Consider the following 17,063-nt stretch of genomic DNA (forward strand, 5'->3'; position numbering starts at 1 on the left):
GGTTATGCAGTAATACTAATAATAGCAGGTATTCACTCTTGTCGTACGTCACAGATATAGCCTTTTATAACTGTGACCCACGTTAGAGCGAGGAAATAGAAGTGTTTCCAGCACTCCTGTGTGTCATACATTTAATTATAATAGGGATCTAAATAGGAAGCCATTTTATTGTAATGAACGGAATCAATCTTTAACTTGCTGTCTTTTCCCTGGCGGCGTCCAGAGTTTTTTTGGATGTTACTCACGTTTCAGGAATGCATCAGATCTTGGCATAGGTGCCCAGTGTTTTTTAGTATGTTTAAATAAGCAGTGGCAATGCAAGAGAAATCTTTTAGAATTTAAATAATTTATGCTTATATACTGCAGCTTGCTTAATCCAGTTAGGTAAGGATCTGGTTGTTGTGGTTCTCCGTGCCTGCTAGGAAATAGACTTTTTTCACTCAGCTGTGACAATTTTGGAGTACTACTGCCTCATCTCTGAAATTGCAACTTAAACACGATGTCTTTTATTTCTAGTTTGAGTCGTGAAGGGCCTCTGTCTGCGTGTTACACGTCTTTATCTCGTCAAAGATCATCGGTCTTGAGCAAGCACGCACAAGTGCATCTAATATCCTGGGAACCAATTGTGCAGCGTCTCATTATTAACTATCCTTCGTGGATGGAAATGATACCAGAGGGTTTACAGTAATTAAGTCTTAAAGTAAAAGTCAGGACGTGATAGATCTGGTTGAACGCAAATAAATTCATTCTGGTGTGCAGCAGTATTCTAGGGGGTGTCATTAACACATACAGAGTAATACATATAAATCTGTTGGAGTCTATTAATACACCTGATGGACCCTGTTTTTTCTTTACTGTTTCCAAGTTGTTACAAAGCATTGTAAATGGACAAATTTTAAAAAGCTAGCCCGTAGTTGGAAGGCATTGTTCACATTAATGTGTCCCCACCACAGACTTGCCTTTGCGTTGAGAAAGAAAGTATTGTGGACACTGACACTGTTCTTGTATTACGTTTCCATGAACGCTATTAGAGGAACAGTAAGTATTCATTTATTTTTGTACAAATGGATAACAGGAGGTGATTGTTTAGGAAATAAAACTAGTCTTCGTATTTTGCTTTACCCTCACTTAGAGATTTGGGATAGGAAAAACCACTACCACCAGAATTTATTCTATTTTATTCCATGGTTAAATTGTATACCTTGCAGTTGAACACAAACACCGAATAACTTTATATTACTGTTAGGTAGGAAATTCTGTCCCCAAATCAAAATTTCATGTAGAGCCTCTATCAGCAGAACTATTTGTAAAAGTGAATTAAAAATAGAAAATACCAAGTCCCCCCAAAATTGTACAGTCAACAACAAAACTGAAGTTTGCAATGTAAAATATTTTTTCTAAAATATTTTGCTTTCTAGAAAGAATTACTGATTACTGATTTTTATAAAAATCTCAAATGTTTTATGTCATAAAAAGAAATAGAAAAAATAGATTAAAAATTAAAAATCCAGCATTCAGATATATTGGTTGAAAAATGGAAGATAGTGTTTACATACTCAAAGAATCTGACAGAAGCAACTCCATAAACCACCTGTGCTGTCAGGTCGGCTGTTATTAGTTAGGAAACAGGCTCATTAAAGGTACTGTTATCTCGAATGTCACGAACAACACGTTGGATCAGGCACGGAAAAAAGAAGTCAGAAATTTAGGATGAAAATAATTTTACTAAACTTCAGCTACCTAGAGATTAGGCATTTTGTGATCCTTGTGGTCAAGGATCTGGCTGTGGTCAGTAGAAAAAGGCACCCCCTCTTTGTTTTGGGCGCCTGCCTTAGCATAGGGGCGATCCCAAGCCTTTGGGATCGTAAGCTTGTTCTACAGAAACACAAAGCTTGCACTATTTATTTAGGAGTTAAATTTTCTAGTTGCATCCTTACTATACCAGGGAAGATAGTAACTCTCTTTTTTTGTTGGACATAGCCAATCTGCAACCTGCGTATGAATAATTAGCATCCCATAGCTGTGATCACCCTATGTGATACAACTAGGAGTAAAAGCCAAATGATTTGTGCATTTTATGTATCCGCTTCTGTAGCGTCGTTTTTAGTCACTCGCTGCACTCGCTGCTCTCGTGCCCTGCACTGCGCGATGGAGGGGCTGCCTCTTGCTTCTGCTTTATTCTCTCTGAGAAGAGCGTGTTCAACAGTAATGGGCAGGAAAGGGGAGCGGGTGTGTTAGCAGCGGGGATGTCAGCGAACGTGGTGGGCTGGCTGGCGTTACCAGAGGTGGTGCCTGGTCTGCCTTGTGCCACGGCGCAAAGCAATGCTTGGCGTTTCCTTCAAAGGGCAGCAAGGGGGAAGGAAAGCTTTTTTAATGCGTTTAAGAAAGATGCAGTCAAATCGTACGTCATACTGAAGGTACTACCTGAAGAAGTTTTTAGTCGGTTAAACGTTTGAGTTGTCGCTGCCTGTTTTACACTTCTGCCTTCTCTCAGTCTGGCATGAAGTCAAAGGATTGCGGGTTTGAGGCTTACAGAAAGAGAAGAGCTCAGTAGGGACTTCTTTAAGATACAAGGTGCTAATAGTAATGCTAATAGTACCTTTTTTGTGAGTTCGTATCTGACACGGCTAAGGTAGTCAGATTTGTGAAAGCTGGAGAGGATGTTAACGAGGAGCCTCTGTATTTGGAGAGGCTGGAACCAGGGTATCGCTGATTTGCTGTTGAAATAGCTCCCTGCGAAGGCAGCACTGGTAATGAGAAAAACATTTTACAGTGCAATGCCTTTCCAAATACGAAAGCAGTTAGTAAGGACTGATGTAACTGCTGCCCCATGTTAGTTGTTCTTTTAAGAACGCTAAGTTTAGATGTATGAATATTTATCTATTTTGTCAGTATTTGGAATACAATTTAAAATGCCACTTTTAAGATAAAAGTTCTATAATTCCAGTAGTAATAAACTATAATTAGTTCTAATCTAATGATTTCTAATCTGATCATTTTAGTGTTAACTATTCCTCCTCTTGCTTTTAGTTCCTGCTTTGTCGCGTCTTAAGTACAGAAATGAAGCACGAGTTCCGTATGCGAAAAGCTTAGCCTTACTTTTGTAATGATGCAATTTTAAGGAAAGCTTGGTACAGGAATAATTTTACAAGGAAGAAAGTGTTTCATTTGGTCTAAAATGCAGAATCAGGGACAGTTTTTCTTTTTTATTTTCAGCTATTTTTATCATGATTGTGGAAGGAAGGAGAGACTGCAAGTGCGGTTAGATGAATTAGAGAATCAGGCGAGTGTGTGAGGTTTCCTCCTTAACTGAAACCAGAGTTTAAGGTTCTGTCGTACAAATCCAGGTGACTGTGTTGGAAATACACTGGAAAAATAACGATTTCAGGTATTGCCACAGAAGTGATCTTTGAATTCATGTCTCGTTAAATGAGATTTTTCAGTTAAACTTTTGCAACTTCTGGGGAGAGTGACTTTTTGTTTTCTTATATATTACTCTAAAGTGATAACCCTGTTTAATTTCAGCTCAGATTTTAAGGTATGACCGTTCAAAGCTTTAATTGGTTAGAACATTTTTGATTAAGAATAGATTAGTAAAAGTCTTTGTGGCCAGGTTGCATAAATTAACTGCAAAAGTACAATAAGTTGCCATTATTATCAAATGGAAAAACGGAATTTTAGTTATGCTTGGGAACTAGGCAGTACCGATCAAAATATTGTACTTAGGAGAGAGGTTACACTGGCAACTGACAGAATTCCTTTAAGTTTACATAAATGAAAAGAGTTTTGTTGCAGTTCAGTTAGTAAGAAGAGAGAAAAAAACTCTGAAAGTTGCCAATTACGAATTTAATTTTGGCATTCCTTTCATCAAATGATAAATGACTATAATAAAATTATCATTGTCGCTTTTCATGCGAATGAGATCAGGGAGCTGATATGCCTTGGGTGTAGAAAGACATCTGTGATGGCTAATTAATATTTTAAGATTATAGTCAAAAGCAATTAAAGATGAATGTGCTTTTTATCAGTTAATAAAATCATGTTTTGCTGCTAGTTTAAAAAAAAATTTAAAAATACTTAGATGAATGCAAATCCTCTTTTGTTTTTCAGGGTCCCTTTCATTTTTAAAGCCTTCAGTGAAAGTAAAGTTCAGTTTTTTCCCCATTATAAATTCCCTTATTATAAAGCTAAGGGCTCTAGGAGTTAAGAGACGAATTAAGGACACTGGAGATCCAATTGTACTTGTGGGGAGAAGGGAACATATGTGTCTTAGTTTGTTGTGGCTTCTGTTGTTTTCTTCAAACACGTTCCCCTGTTGAGGGGGACAAAATGACTGAGTTTTATTGTGTCATGGGTAAAAGCATTTTTAGTGCAACAATGGCTTCCTATGTTAGGATAATTGCTCTTAGGAAATGAATGCTGGTTTAGTTCATAAAGTAACAAACCCAGGACTTTGCTACATTGTTACTTCACCGTAATGTGTTTCCTGTTTGCTAATTAAGGGGGGAAAAGAGGTCCCTCTCAAGGTAAAATGTGTAATTTCATGTAGTTTTATCTAAAGGTAGCAGGTATGCTCTGCTGTTGGGCTGGTATTTTTCGTTTTGGTATGTGTGTTATATTTTTGTTGTGAAAATTGAGTGGTATATAAGCAAGACAGTCTTTAAAACTCTTGGAATAGTTTCCCTGGCACTTGGCAGTGATGGTACATCATATCTCAAGTGCAGAGCTTAAGTAATACGTAAGTAAAATTTGCTTAATTCTTGCTTAATTTTACACTTGTATTCTAACAATTTGGCTGCTGAATTTGCTCGGTGGTGGTAATCACCTCTTCACAGTCTCTTGTGTTTCTTTGCCAGGTTGGTTTATTTTGCCAGTTTCTCCCAGCTTAAACTGTGTCATTAGCTTTTGGCTTTCAGAAAACATCAGCTTAAAGCTTGGTTGTGTGTCCCCAAAGCCTCATGTACTTCTGCACCTTCGGGGGATGATTTACGCTGACATACTGATCGTTCTTTGCCACTAAGGCTGCCAGTGTTAAAATTGTCCCATATTGATAATAGCCCCTCAGCCTTGTTTGGTTACGGGACAGGGCACATCGCTGCCCAATGGGACTTTCTCACTCCCCTAGCGCCAGGAGCTCCTGGTGTTAGGCACGAAGGAAAGACGAGGAGCTAAACAACAGAAAATAAAGATTTGACCCATAGTCACCCACAGGACATGAGATCTGAGTTTATAATACAAAACATCTTGTATTTTTTATTATCTAGCTCTGTTTGCGGCTTGAAGGCCTTGCATTCCCATGCCTCCAGTGCAGCCCAGTCAGAGCTGATGAGTACAGTACAGAAGGGCACACACGCAGAGTTCTGCAGTCTTTTCCGTGCACTTACCTCTCCATCCCACGCGTTTGTGATGGAGCACTGCTGGGAGAGGATGATCTCAGACCGGTTCAATATCGCACACCCTTTCCCATCGCCTGACCCTGGAAGCGCGTCCATCAGATCACTGCCTGCGCAGGCACCCATGTTGTGATCCACAGCCACCAAATTATGGTCGCGTGAGTGTCCTTCACACAACCAGTCTTGGCACGTTAGCTATTGCCCACTAGTATTTCAATGATTTGAAAAGTTTGGAAATAACATAGCTTTAATTTATTTAGAATGAATTTAAATATAAGGTGGGCTCTGAACCTCATCAGACTGTTTCTGCCGTCAGCCCTGGGTAGTCCAGGCCCTAATAACTTAGGCACATAGTTGTGCACCGAAACATGGTGCGGGGCGTTTGCGGTCTGAGAAGAGTGTGGACTTTGAGTATTTACTTTAAGCAGAAGCTGCAGGGATGAAAAAAAAACAGTAAAATTTACTATAGGGATCGTGTCAGCCAGCTCTGAAATCAAGCAATATCTGGGTTGGAATGTGGCATCTGTTTAAACAGGGCACAGAAATAGTACACAACAATTTTTAGGTCAGGAAGCTGGGAACATCATGATCAACTGAAAATGCCAAGGGAATCGTAGGTGGGTGGAGTGTTATTACCCAATCTGGTATTTGGCCAGGGAACCAAAACATCTCCGAAGACCTCTGTGGGACTGTTGATATCCACAGCTGATCGGGACTCACCTCCACGTCGCGGGGGGGTGTCACCACACAGCAATACAGAGTCTATTGTATCTTTTTTTTTCTTTTTGCATCTTCCCTGTCTCTCTGTCCGCTACTTCAGTTTCACGTACAAATGTTGATGAGACATCGCTCCAGTGGTTTGCAGGTGTTGCTGGTTCCCAGGCCAAGGCAACCAGCGGCACGTTTTGACACGACAAGAGCGTGCAGTGGGAAGCCGTCTGTGATTCCTCCCAACACGTCTGTCCTGCCCCTCCTGCTTGGGCTCCTGCCTCTGTGCTGGACCATCCATCCTCCTCAGTTATGCCAGTGAGATTATTAATAGAGTCACTTAGCGAACTAGATCAAGCAATTAATGTTCTGTTTTTAAAGCCAGCTTAATTTCTTGATCTAGTTCATGCGAGCACACTGGGAGGTGCAAGATACTACTGTGCCAGGGAGGAAACGAGCAGAAGGCATGGGATCAGGAATGACTTGATCTGCTTTTGTCGCTAAATGCTAATTGTAATGGTTGTAAATGGGAATTTCATTGCATGGATTGGAACTCTTACATCAGTCAATCCTTTATCTAAATTATTTTCTTATGTTTACTTAGTAAATGACTGGATGCAGCTGTTGATGTGCTACTTTTACAATAGCGTGCGAATGCCTGAGTTACACTGCTTCACAAGCATATGTCTGCATTGATACCATCACAACGTGTAGGTGTTCCAGGTACTACATCTCAGGTGACAGCTTGTAAACCGCTCAAAGTATCCTGGCTGTTGACTTTTCAGATTCGTGTCACTGACATGAATTCATTGACGTGGAAATAAAGTCTTAAGATCTGCAAGAGCGAGTTGTGCATTTGGCATAACTACATATTTTTCAAGTTTTGCTGCATAGCCAACATGGTTTGGTTTTTTTACTGCTGTTTGGACATTGTAAAATTTTCAGGCGCTTTCAGAAGTTCGTGCTGCACTATTTGTGATCAGCTTTAACAACATGGTATATTACTCTGTTTATAGAAACAGGAAGGTTTTCAAAAGTACAAGACCCAGGGCTATTGCGACCGTTGTCGATGATGGAAGTGCATCTTAGGGGTCAGAAGATGCAACACAGGATTTGAAGTAGGTCTTGAGTGTGTGGAGCTGGAAGCCTCTGCATGAACCCAGGTCCTAGGAGAGAACTGCAGTTGCATGCGGGGCCTTCTTCCAATGTAACACGCCTGCAGCTGGTCAGATGTGACCATACCCTCTTACCCAAACTAACTTAATTAAAAAAGAGGATTTTTTTCCTACTTAGTAGTCACAGAATCACTGAATGGGTGAGGCTGGAAGGGACCTCTGGAGATTGTCTGGTCCAGCCCCTGCTCAAATCTGGGTCCAAAAGAGCGGGTTGCTCAGGGCCGTTTCTGGTTGGGTTTTGAGCATCTCCAATGATGGAAGATCCACAGTGTCTTTAGGCAGCCTGTTCCAGTGTTTGACCAGCCTCACAGTAAGGAAGTTTTGTCTTAAGTTAAAGGGGAATTTTCTGTGTTTCAGTTTCTGCCTGTTGCTGCTTGTCCTGTCGCTGGGCACTGCCGACTCTGGCTTAATCTTCTTTACTCCCCTCAATCAGATATAGCGAAAAAGCTGAATCCCTGTTGTGAATACCAGCTGCGGCAACCAGCTGGCGACCTACAAGATCTGCCCGCTCCTCCTGCACATCCTTCACATCATTCGTGCAGCCTTGCGATGAAAGTCCTGACTGACCTGTTTTGTACCTCTGTTACTTTCTGAACTTCCGATTTCTATTTAGGCTGGAATAAAGCTAAGCGGACTTAAGCTGCCTGTAGTAGTTACTCATAGATGCTCAGCCGTTACTCAGATCTTGTCTGTCTTTGCAATGGTTACTGTAATATCCTGTTTTATAGTGAATACTATATTTAGGCATACTTAATTAAGATTAAATAATAGGTGTACATCTGAGGTAATATTTATCTTTTATTCCAGAACTGAAGTAAGCAGGTACTCCTGCAAGAACATGTCTTGTAAGAAAATATAAGGGGAGGAAGACTTTCATTGCTACGTGCTTATCTAGAGTCTCACACGTGCTGAGTAGTGTTCCAGTTTTACTTGGGATTTCCTTCTCCAAAGAGCTGCTTTATCTGTGTGACCGTTTTTCAGACAAATTAGTGTCTCTCTCATTCTTGGAAGCTCATTAGAAGCCTTCTCGAAGCGTTATCTTTCTGAATTTGAGATTATTCTGTTATTTTGTTTAAAAATTAGCTGTCAATTATTAAGGGTCCATAACAGCTCAACTGTTAACTACAGACACTTTCCCTGCTGCAAAGCAACAAACTTAAATGTTTGAAATTAAGATGAATACAATACTTTATTCATACTTTTTCCTTTTAAATGCGACTCCCATTTTGTGTCAGTACCAAGTAGAATTGAGGTGCGTGTATAACGTCCTAAGTTTCAACTAAATTTTCATGTTTTGTACCTAGATGTTGGTGGCTGCTTTCCTTTCTATACTTTTTACTAGACTAAGGGCTTTTAGGGTGGTGTAACTTTATCTCAGGCTTTTCTTACTGGCTTTGCAGCTTGGGTATATATCAAGTGGCAGACTAATTTTTACATGCATTTGCCTTGCGCGTGTCACCTTGTCACCTAAATTTCACATGCTGAACAGTTGTTTCACATTGTAAGTTGTTTGGCACAAGTTAGAATTTTAAAGTAGTTCTGTTGTTTTTAAAAGTTTTTTAAGTCACTGACTGCTAATAACAGTAATGAAGTGTTTTCTCCTGCCATTGCCTTTAATGATAGCTCTCTTAATTTTGATCTTCAATGATACCATAGGTAAAATACAGACAAACTTTACTACATAGTAAAATTATACATATGTTTACTCTGTTCTATTTTAAACTAGTATCTTTTTTCTTCCAGCAGTTACCACTAATGCTACTTGTCCTTATGCTCCTCGATTGCACATATCTCCTTTTCTGTATTACCTTTCTAAATTAAAAGGAAAATCAGGTGCCTGAACCTTGCCACTCCTGCTGCTCCCAGTGGGTGGGAGGTGGGACGGGAGGGAATAGAAGGCATCAAGGAAGAAGTGAATCATTCTTGAATTGTTGGTTTTTCTCAGCTTCTGCTACCATCTGTACTGGCCGTCTGAGATACGCACGAGGGTTGAGTAGCTGACAGCGAAATACTTTCTCCTGTTGGCTCTCGCCATGCAACTTCAGTCCTCCTTGCAATGGGGCGGCATACCTGTGTGCTGTCTTTGCGGGTTTGCAGTTGGATTTTTGAGTTTCGGGCTAGAATGGGTCGTTAATTTTTTTCTGCATGGGACTTCTGGGAACTTTGAGGGCCTGTGCTGAGTCGTTCTTGTACTGCAGTTTGGTCCTGACCATTTCAGCAGCTGCTTGACTTACTGAATTTTTGGTATCATTTTTTGAGGTGAGTGATATTCAGTGATCAGTTTAACTCGCAGACTATTATTATTATCTTATATTTTAATGTAGAATTCACTTATTTGAGTATTGAAGCAGGAATGTGTCCCTTTAATTCCCTTATGTTGGACATTGCTTAAAAGAAATTTATTGTGCTGGATGGGTTCCATGAACCTCAACAGGTTAAGCATCCTTTTTCCCATTGCAATTTGCTGGATATCTGAGGTTCTGTCTACGCTTGGGATTCGGTGATAGTGACCAGCTTTCGCTGTAGTGTCCGTGTTGATGTAACGGGTAACTCTCGCACACTCAAGAAAATTCAGTGTACAGAATACATAACGTGCCTGATGCGTTTGAGCACGCAGAAGAGAAATGAAAGGATTCTTGCATTAGTACTGCTTTTCTACAAGATCAGTGCGTACATAAACTAGGTGGTGGGACAGATTTGGGTTTCCTAAATAGGCAGGATGTATTTATGTCTCTGCCAAAGACCAGAAGTGATAACCTTTCATTTTGAGAGAGCTAGCAGGAACACAGGACGGTATTTGAAGTAATGAGATTTTACATCCTTTGTAAAACCGAATAAATATCAGATTTTAAAAATAATAATTATTTACTAACTCAAATAGTCATGAGCTTTTTTGTTACTTAAAAATGTTGTTATTCTAAAGTAGGGTTTTATCCTCCTTTAATTCCAAATTAAAAAGGATGGTGAGGAATACTTGTCAGTTTGTGATGTGGCATGCCAACTAAAAATAAAACTTTCTGGGAGTCTCTTCTTTACCAAGCAGATTGGTTCATCTTTTCACTGACTTTCTTCTCTTCAGAAGTAGATGTACTAAACCAACCAAACAAACCCTGCTGGCAAGTGGTCGTTTGGAACGGAGGATGGCGTAACTTTTTAAAATTGCTCTGGAGTGTTGAAGGCTAAATAGGACATTTTGGGATCGCTTTTGTTATGCTTTGTCTTAGGATTTGCAGCAAGACTGTTATGAAGCATCTCAGACATGCCTCTAGCCCTCCCTGCCGTGTGCTTTTCCTATCTTACCTGGCCCACACAGCAGCCGCGTTACAGGCAGCACAGAACGCATCTGCGAGAACAATGACATTTAAGCAGGGGCTGGCCCCTCCAAAAGGCAACGCGTGCGGGCGGTTTTATTGTCCCTTTGTGGTCCTTCCCAGGGCCATGCTTAGCTGTTTCCCGCACACAGACGTGACAGTCGGGCCAGCGCGCCCTCAGGGTCCGGCAGGGATCCTGCTGCCTGCAGCCGTGGGCGCGGGGAGGCCGAGCGGCTCCAGGCGCTGCCCGGGGCATCCTAGAGAGGAAGGCATATGGTGAGAGCGGCTGCTGCTGGCAACTCCAGCGGGTCGTTCAGATTTCCTCATAAACCTGAAACAACAACACTGGCAGTAAAGAGTTTGCTGGCAGCTGCAGTCTCTCTCCAGTGAACTAGCTTTTCCTTCTGTTTACTGCTTAAAAAAATGAAATAGCTGCTTGCCTTCGTAATAACAACCTACATAAAATAAAGCTTATAATGATACATCTAAGCATCACTTCCTACCCAACAGCTCTGACAAATAGTTCAGTAACTGGTGAAATCTGTCTCAAGCTGTAGGTTGATAAGCATCTGCACCCTGTGTCTTTACTGTGAAGAGTGGCTTGCGCACTGTCTTGGGAGGGGGGAAAGATCGGGCTTGAGCAGGAACTGGCAGTGTAACATGCGACTAAACAGACAAGCTTGTGGATCGGATAGCCCTTTCTATTTTAGTGAGAAGGAGGCTCTTGGAACAGACATTGTTATAATGAGAAATGTGAAAAATAAGATACTGAAAATTCAGGACATGATAGAGCAGGAAGAAGGCTCGTGTGGCTCGTGAGGTGCTTTTCTGGAAGCGGGAAACCCCAAGAAGAGAATGCCTAAATATTAGAAATGTGGAGGCCTACAAGGCAAAATTCTGTTCACAGCACAAAAATGTTCAAAAATGCTAAGTATGAATATACTAACACCCCCTAAATATTTTTTTGCATAAATGTATGTGTATAGTCAAGTGTTGCATACAGATTCAGTTTTACAGGAACCTTAGTACTGGTAAAGATGACCATACTCATGCTGGGAGTAGTGGGGGAAGTCATTTTTTTAAAGTGTCACGGCAGCTCACTGGCAGAGCCAGGCTAGAACTAAGGGTTTTCCAGTTCCACCCTACACCACAGACAAACAGATTTTGTTGGTTCAGCTGCTTTTAAGGCCAGGTTTACTCTTTACTCCTGAAAATTTGGTCTGGGTAGAAGTGAAGACTTTTAACGTCAGTCTGGAATTTGCACAGTTCTTACAGGCCAGCTTACCATTGTGGCTGTAGCCACAGCCAGGCTGCAGAGCATCTGAAAATACCAGATAAAATCAGCTATTCAGTGTAGATGCAGCAGTTCTCATGATTCCTAGATAGGTTAAAATCAGATGAATATGTGGTATACTTACAGCACGTCTACTTACAGAATAGATCAGGCTCGGTACTAGCATGTAAGTCACCTCTGTGTGTGTCTGTTGAGAAATACCCCGAGGGAACTTTGTAGGCTCGGCTTTATGCCCCCACCATCTGCACCAACCCGTAGCGGGGTTTCCTCCCCATCTCAGGCGCAGACAGAAACTGCGTCCGTGTCTGGGCCAAGTTCTCTTTCTAACCAACCTGAAAATTTTCCATGCCCATGAGTTGTGTTTTTCTTGAAGTAAAAGCTGCATGAACAGATCTAGAAATAGGTATATATTTTCTTCTGAGTAGTTGATATTTGAGTAACTGTATTGAAGCAGGAGGTGGAAGGTACTTGGTATTTGCCAGTATTAAGGCAGAAATTCTGTAAAAGCTGTGCATGCTACCAGGTTTTTCCAGTAGTTGCTAGGAAGAAGATTGATAGTCAAAATTCTGTAATGAAAAAACAGTTAGCTATTTTTACTAAAATTTGGAAAAAACACAGGCTCCTTGGTGCAGATATTCTTCTTGTGTTGTTCCATGGGCATATAGCACAGCAGTATGGGTCCATGCTTTGGGGATCACGGGACTTTATGGTATCTTTGTAGCAGAAACAGAACTCTTACGATGTTATCATATAAAATATGAATTTTAATATTAAACCTAATGCTCTGCTATGAGAAATATGTAAACTTGGCTTTGGAGCAGCAGTATGCACTTCCTGGAATTCCGTGCATAGCGTAGTTATAAATAAGCAGCAGGTTATTTGGGAATCACTAGGGCTGATATCTGGTATCATAAACAGTATCTGGGAGAAATTGTTTTCCCTGACAGACAGTTGATTTTTGAAGAATGCAATATGTTTTATTTTGAAAATTCATATCTTATTGATGAACACCAAGTATACATCAAGCACAGTGACCAGCTTGCAAAGCAAACGCATATATGCAAAGCAAACGCATATATGCTATTTAATTACTTTATACCTCATCTGTTGCCAAAATTCCATTCCTTTGGCTGTTGAATATAACATTTCCAATCCAGATCAAAATGCTAGAATTCATCACTTTTAGGTAAGATACTAAAACAATTGATAAGTGTAGGATTGTCAATATATGGCTTAAGTCTGGCTTTCAAATAAATTAAAGGGAGTTGTCTTTTATCTGTGCATGTGTCTATAGCATTGGAAACATTATGTATTTGTATACAATTCAATAGGCTCTTAAAAACCTTAGGAAAAGTATTCCCTTCGTTGTTCAAGCTCTTAAGCTACAAGAATCAGCGTTTTCTGCTTCATTGTTACATTTTATTAACTTACTGTAATCTGATGTATAACGTCATGGTTATAGGGGAATTTGGGGTGGAGTAACTGCAAGAACAAAACCACCCCATGCAGTGGCATAAATTTTAGATTTCATGTATTAATAGAACCTGGGCGTTGCGAGCGGGTGGTGGTTTCTCACCTGAGGTTTCTGTTCGACCCCTGCATGCGGGCACCCAGCAGAATGGGCCGGGGCAGCCCTGGCCCGGGGGCGCCTGGCCCACGGTGGCCCGGCGGTGCCTGGAGCCGTGGGCTCAGGGACGCGGCCTGTGTCCTCCCCGGGCAGCCGGGGTGGTTCCACTGGGGCTCAGCGGCCTGCACCGCGTGGGACCCGCGTACGCGCGCCCCGCCAGGGCCTGGTTCCGTTCCTCGCTTCTCCCCGGCTCCCACGGCACGCCGCCAGCGGTCTCCAGTGGAGGGGCTCCGGCCGATCTCCGTGGCCGCCTCCCCGTGGCGCGGGTTGCTGGCAGTTTCCTGCGGCGCGTCTGCGTTTCCCCTCTCCTCTCCTGCCCGTGCCACAGCCCGGGGCCGGGCAGACGCCGCCCAGGCTCCTTCGGCAGAGCTGTCCGCTTGGCCTCCCCGCGGCAGGGATCTCTGGTCTTGCTGCTCCGGCCCATCCCAGCCTCATCTGGTCGGTGAGAGGCGAGCAGATGCGGCCCGGGCCTCATTTTGTCTGCATGGTGCTTTTGGGCAGGTCTCCTCATGACAGCTGTCCATACAGCCACGTCACTGCGTTACCCAGCCTGTGTATTTTTGATTTATGAAAAAATATCTGCATTTCAGATAGTTTGTTTCAGGGTTGGCCACGTTTCAGGCCAAAATTATTATAAGATGAAAGGTTTCCTCAGTCGTGGGTGGATTGTGAAAGAAATAATAGGCACTCGTGGGAATTGAGAGTGTAGAGACAGCAGCGTGACATCCCTGCCGTCCCTCTTTTGATCCCTTCTGTGAGGACGCTGTGTTCGCCTCAGGAGAGCTTCCCCAGCCCTGAGGGGAGGCGTTTGGTTAACCTCCGAGAGCAGGAGATGGCTCCTCCTGCTGAGGGGCTGGAGGAGGGACCCCCGGTGCCCCCACGGGGGTCAGAAGCCGCCCAGTTCCTCAGGGGGTCTGACTGCACGAAGGGAGGGTTGGGACTGTGTTCCCACAGCCTCTCCCTTCAACCAGGAGTCGCCTGGGGGCTCCTCAGCGCTTTTGTGGAGTTTCTGGGTTGTTGGGGTGTTTGCCATGCTTTTAATAGCTGTCATCCCAGGAAGGAAGGAGTCTTAATCCAGAACAGTGAATTGCTGTTATAAATGAGCAAATGACGATCATAATCAATGAGTAGATTAGATTAGCTGCAGAGCTGACTTTCAGCACGTCCACATCACTACCGTGTAGGCAACCTCCTAGAGCTCTGAAGGGACTCGCCCTAGATATTGTCCAAAGTGGTGCTGTATGTTCAGTTAGGTTAAGCGCAAACACGTTGATGAAAATCTATCAGAAAGGTAAACTGTTTATGAGGGAGAAATGGGAATATTTATCTAGTGGCTGCGCAGCTTCTTCTGAATATCGTTGGTCCAGTCACTACTCCTCCTCTTCACAGCACCTGAGAGCGCCTGGGCCAGGCATCGCAGGCCAGTACGCTGCTGCTTGTGGTCTCGTTCTCATTAGGGACTGTATTTTGGTGGGAGCCTGTGACTTGATTCATTTTCACTGTGTGAGAACTGTCTCACGTTCCGGGGTGCTTTGTAATACCAATAAGCTACTCGGACGCATGGCGTCTTGAGGTAATGCGGCGCTAAGAGACAGAAAGGAATCTCTCCGTGCAGGGCCTGACTATGCTGTCTGCTTTCTATTGATTTTATTTCTGGGCTGCCCTCTTGTACTTAGCAGCAGGGAAGATCAACTGATCCATGTGTATGCGATTCAAACAGGGAGATGGCCTGCACTTTTGGTTTGCACAGGGATGTGTTGAAGTTGGATGGATAGTAACAGCCACATTTTAAAGAAAAATCACCCCTGAGATTTAGATTAATTGACAGTAAAAGGTACCAGTGCAACTCTGCTCTTCAGGTGACACTGTAAATCATAAAAATTACTAAACGCTGAAGTGGCTTTGAGGTGTCTCTAAGTGATGAAGATAACACCTGAGCAGTGCTTTAAAGTTATAATTTATTTAAAGCAATTACAGTCCATTCAGTACAGAAATATTTTCAGCTAGAAATGTTATATCTAGTGTAATTGAATATATAGATTTAACAGACATTATTGTTTGGTGAGAAAATTGATGAGAGCTATTTCTTTCTAGGCTTTATTGAGCTGTAAAGTAAGTGATAACAGTGCACATATCCCTCTCAAAGTTTATCCTTAATTTGTCCACCTCTGCTAATATTTCATATTCCTTTTCTTCTGTCTGTCCTTGTAAGTGGATTGCTGGAAGTGCACTGAGATATCTTATGTGAATTTTCATGCTCTTTGAAGTGGTAGGTATGAATGGATGATTAGGCCGCTGCATGCAGCCCAGTCTGAGCATCCTCAAGAATCACTGAGTATTGCAAGGGTCGGATAGATCTCTGAACTTCTAGACCTTGAAGGGCTCTCTTTGTCCTTTCATCTTCATAGTTGTAAAATGGGTATGGAATATAGCTGGTGGAGTTACGAATAATGCTTCAAATACCCAGTAATAAAGGTAGAGTTAGATGGAGACGAGGTCCCACAGTCAGCTTGTCGGTGGTTGCCTTTGTGGGAGATGGTGCCTTTGGATTGTTCACTCTGAGAGAAGATGGTGATGGAACAGGCAGTGAAGAACACGCAGAAAAGTAGTGTTTATCGCTTCTATATGGACCTAACTGTGCATAAGTGAAATTGTGACGGCACTGTGCGGCCCAAACGTTGGTATAACCATATCCACATGCTTAACCTGAAGTGGTGTATGAATGGTCAAGTCTTCAAGTGGGAAATACAGGATTACTCAGAAGGCTGGTTATAAGGGTGTATAACTGTTCCTTACAAAGTAAGCATTCTGAATTAATGGAACAGCATTCTTTAAAAAAAAAAAAAAAAAAAAAAAAAAAAAAAGTTCTAATAGTTCTAAAAAGTTCTGTTTGGTAAAGTGACAAAACAAATTTTTATTTTGGTGGAGAATGTTTACAATTCATGCAGTTCCATCTTCACCCTTTGGATGTTGGGTTCCCCTCCCTTCCCTGTCAGATGTGCATATGAGGTTTTCCTTGAAAAAAGAAAAAGTCACCAAGTCTTGACGTGAACTTTTTGACGATGTGGTGAACAGTAACTGCGCTCTGCTTTTTAATGCATCTGGAGACTAATTAATGGAAAGAGTAGATTATTGCTTTGTGCTTTGAATTATGCATAGGTTGTCAGAGGAAACAGAATTTCGTCAGTACTTAACATACACGTGGTGGACTAAGGAGCCATTGTGGACTGTCACAGAAAATGCTCTGCTGAAATAGATAAATTATAACAACAGATAATGTGCAACAATAAAGGGGTAGAAGCCAGTCATTGCTAAAATAATGGTACTCAACCATCTTTATTTTTGCTTCATTGTGACCGGATTGATGTTTATAATTTTTTGCTTTGCTGATGTAAAGATGACCTTAGAGGTAAAATTACTCCTTTTTCTGCCTTTTTTCCTATTTGACAGACTAGAGACGACTTCCTGGGTCAAGTGGATGTGCCACTCAGTCACCTTCCGGTAAGCAGTGCTTTTGTCTCAGCGTGCTCTTTTTTCTTATCACCAGATGTGAAA

At 42.0% G+C, this 17,063-nt stretch overlaps 1 protein-coding gene across 3 annotated transcripts in view; it reads left to right on the forward strand.

The window, feature by feature from the left end:
* LOC309601660 (E3 ubiquitin-protein ligase NEDD4-like) overlaps positions 1-17,063 on the forward strand; it is a gene marked incomplete at its 5' end in the record, with an annotated part of 100,731 nt that overhangs the window by 25,130 nt on the left and 58,538 nt on the right. For all 3 annotated transcript variants that reach the window (XM_082334819.1, XM_082334820.1, XM_082334818.1), the window contains one exon: positions 16,959-17,009. Coding sequence is in view for 1 of the 3 variants with exons in the window: in XM_082334818.1 (XP_082190944.1) it covers positions 16,959-17,009 (51 nt within the window). The remainder of the gene's footprint in view (positions 1-16,958; positions 17,010-17,063) is intronic.

The sequence above is a fragment of the Platalea leucorodia genome (assembly GCF_965183815.1).
Source record: "Platalea leucorodia genome assembly, chromosome: W".
Taxonomy (NCBI): Eukaryota; Metazoa; Chordata; class Aves; order Pelecaniformes; family Threskiornithidae; genus Platalea; species Platalea leucorodia.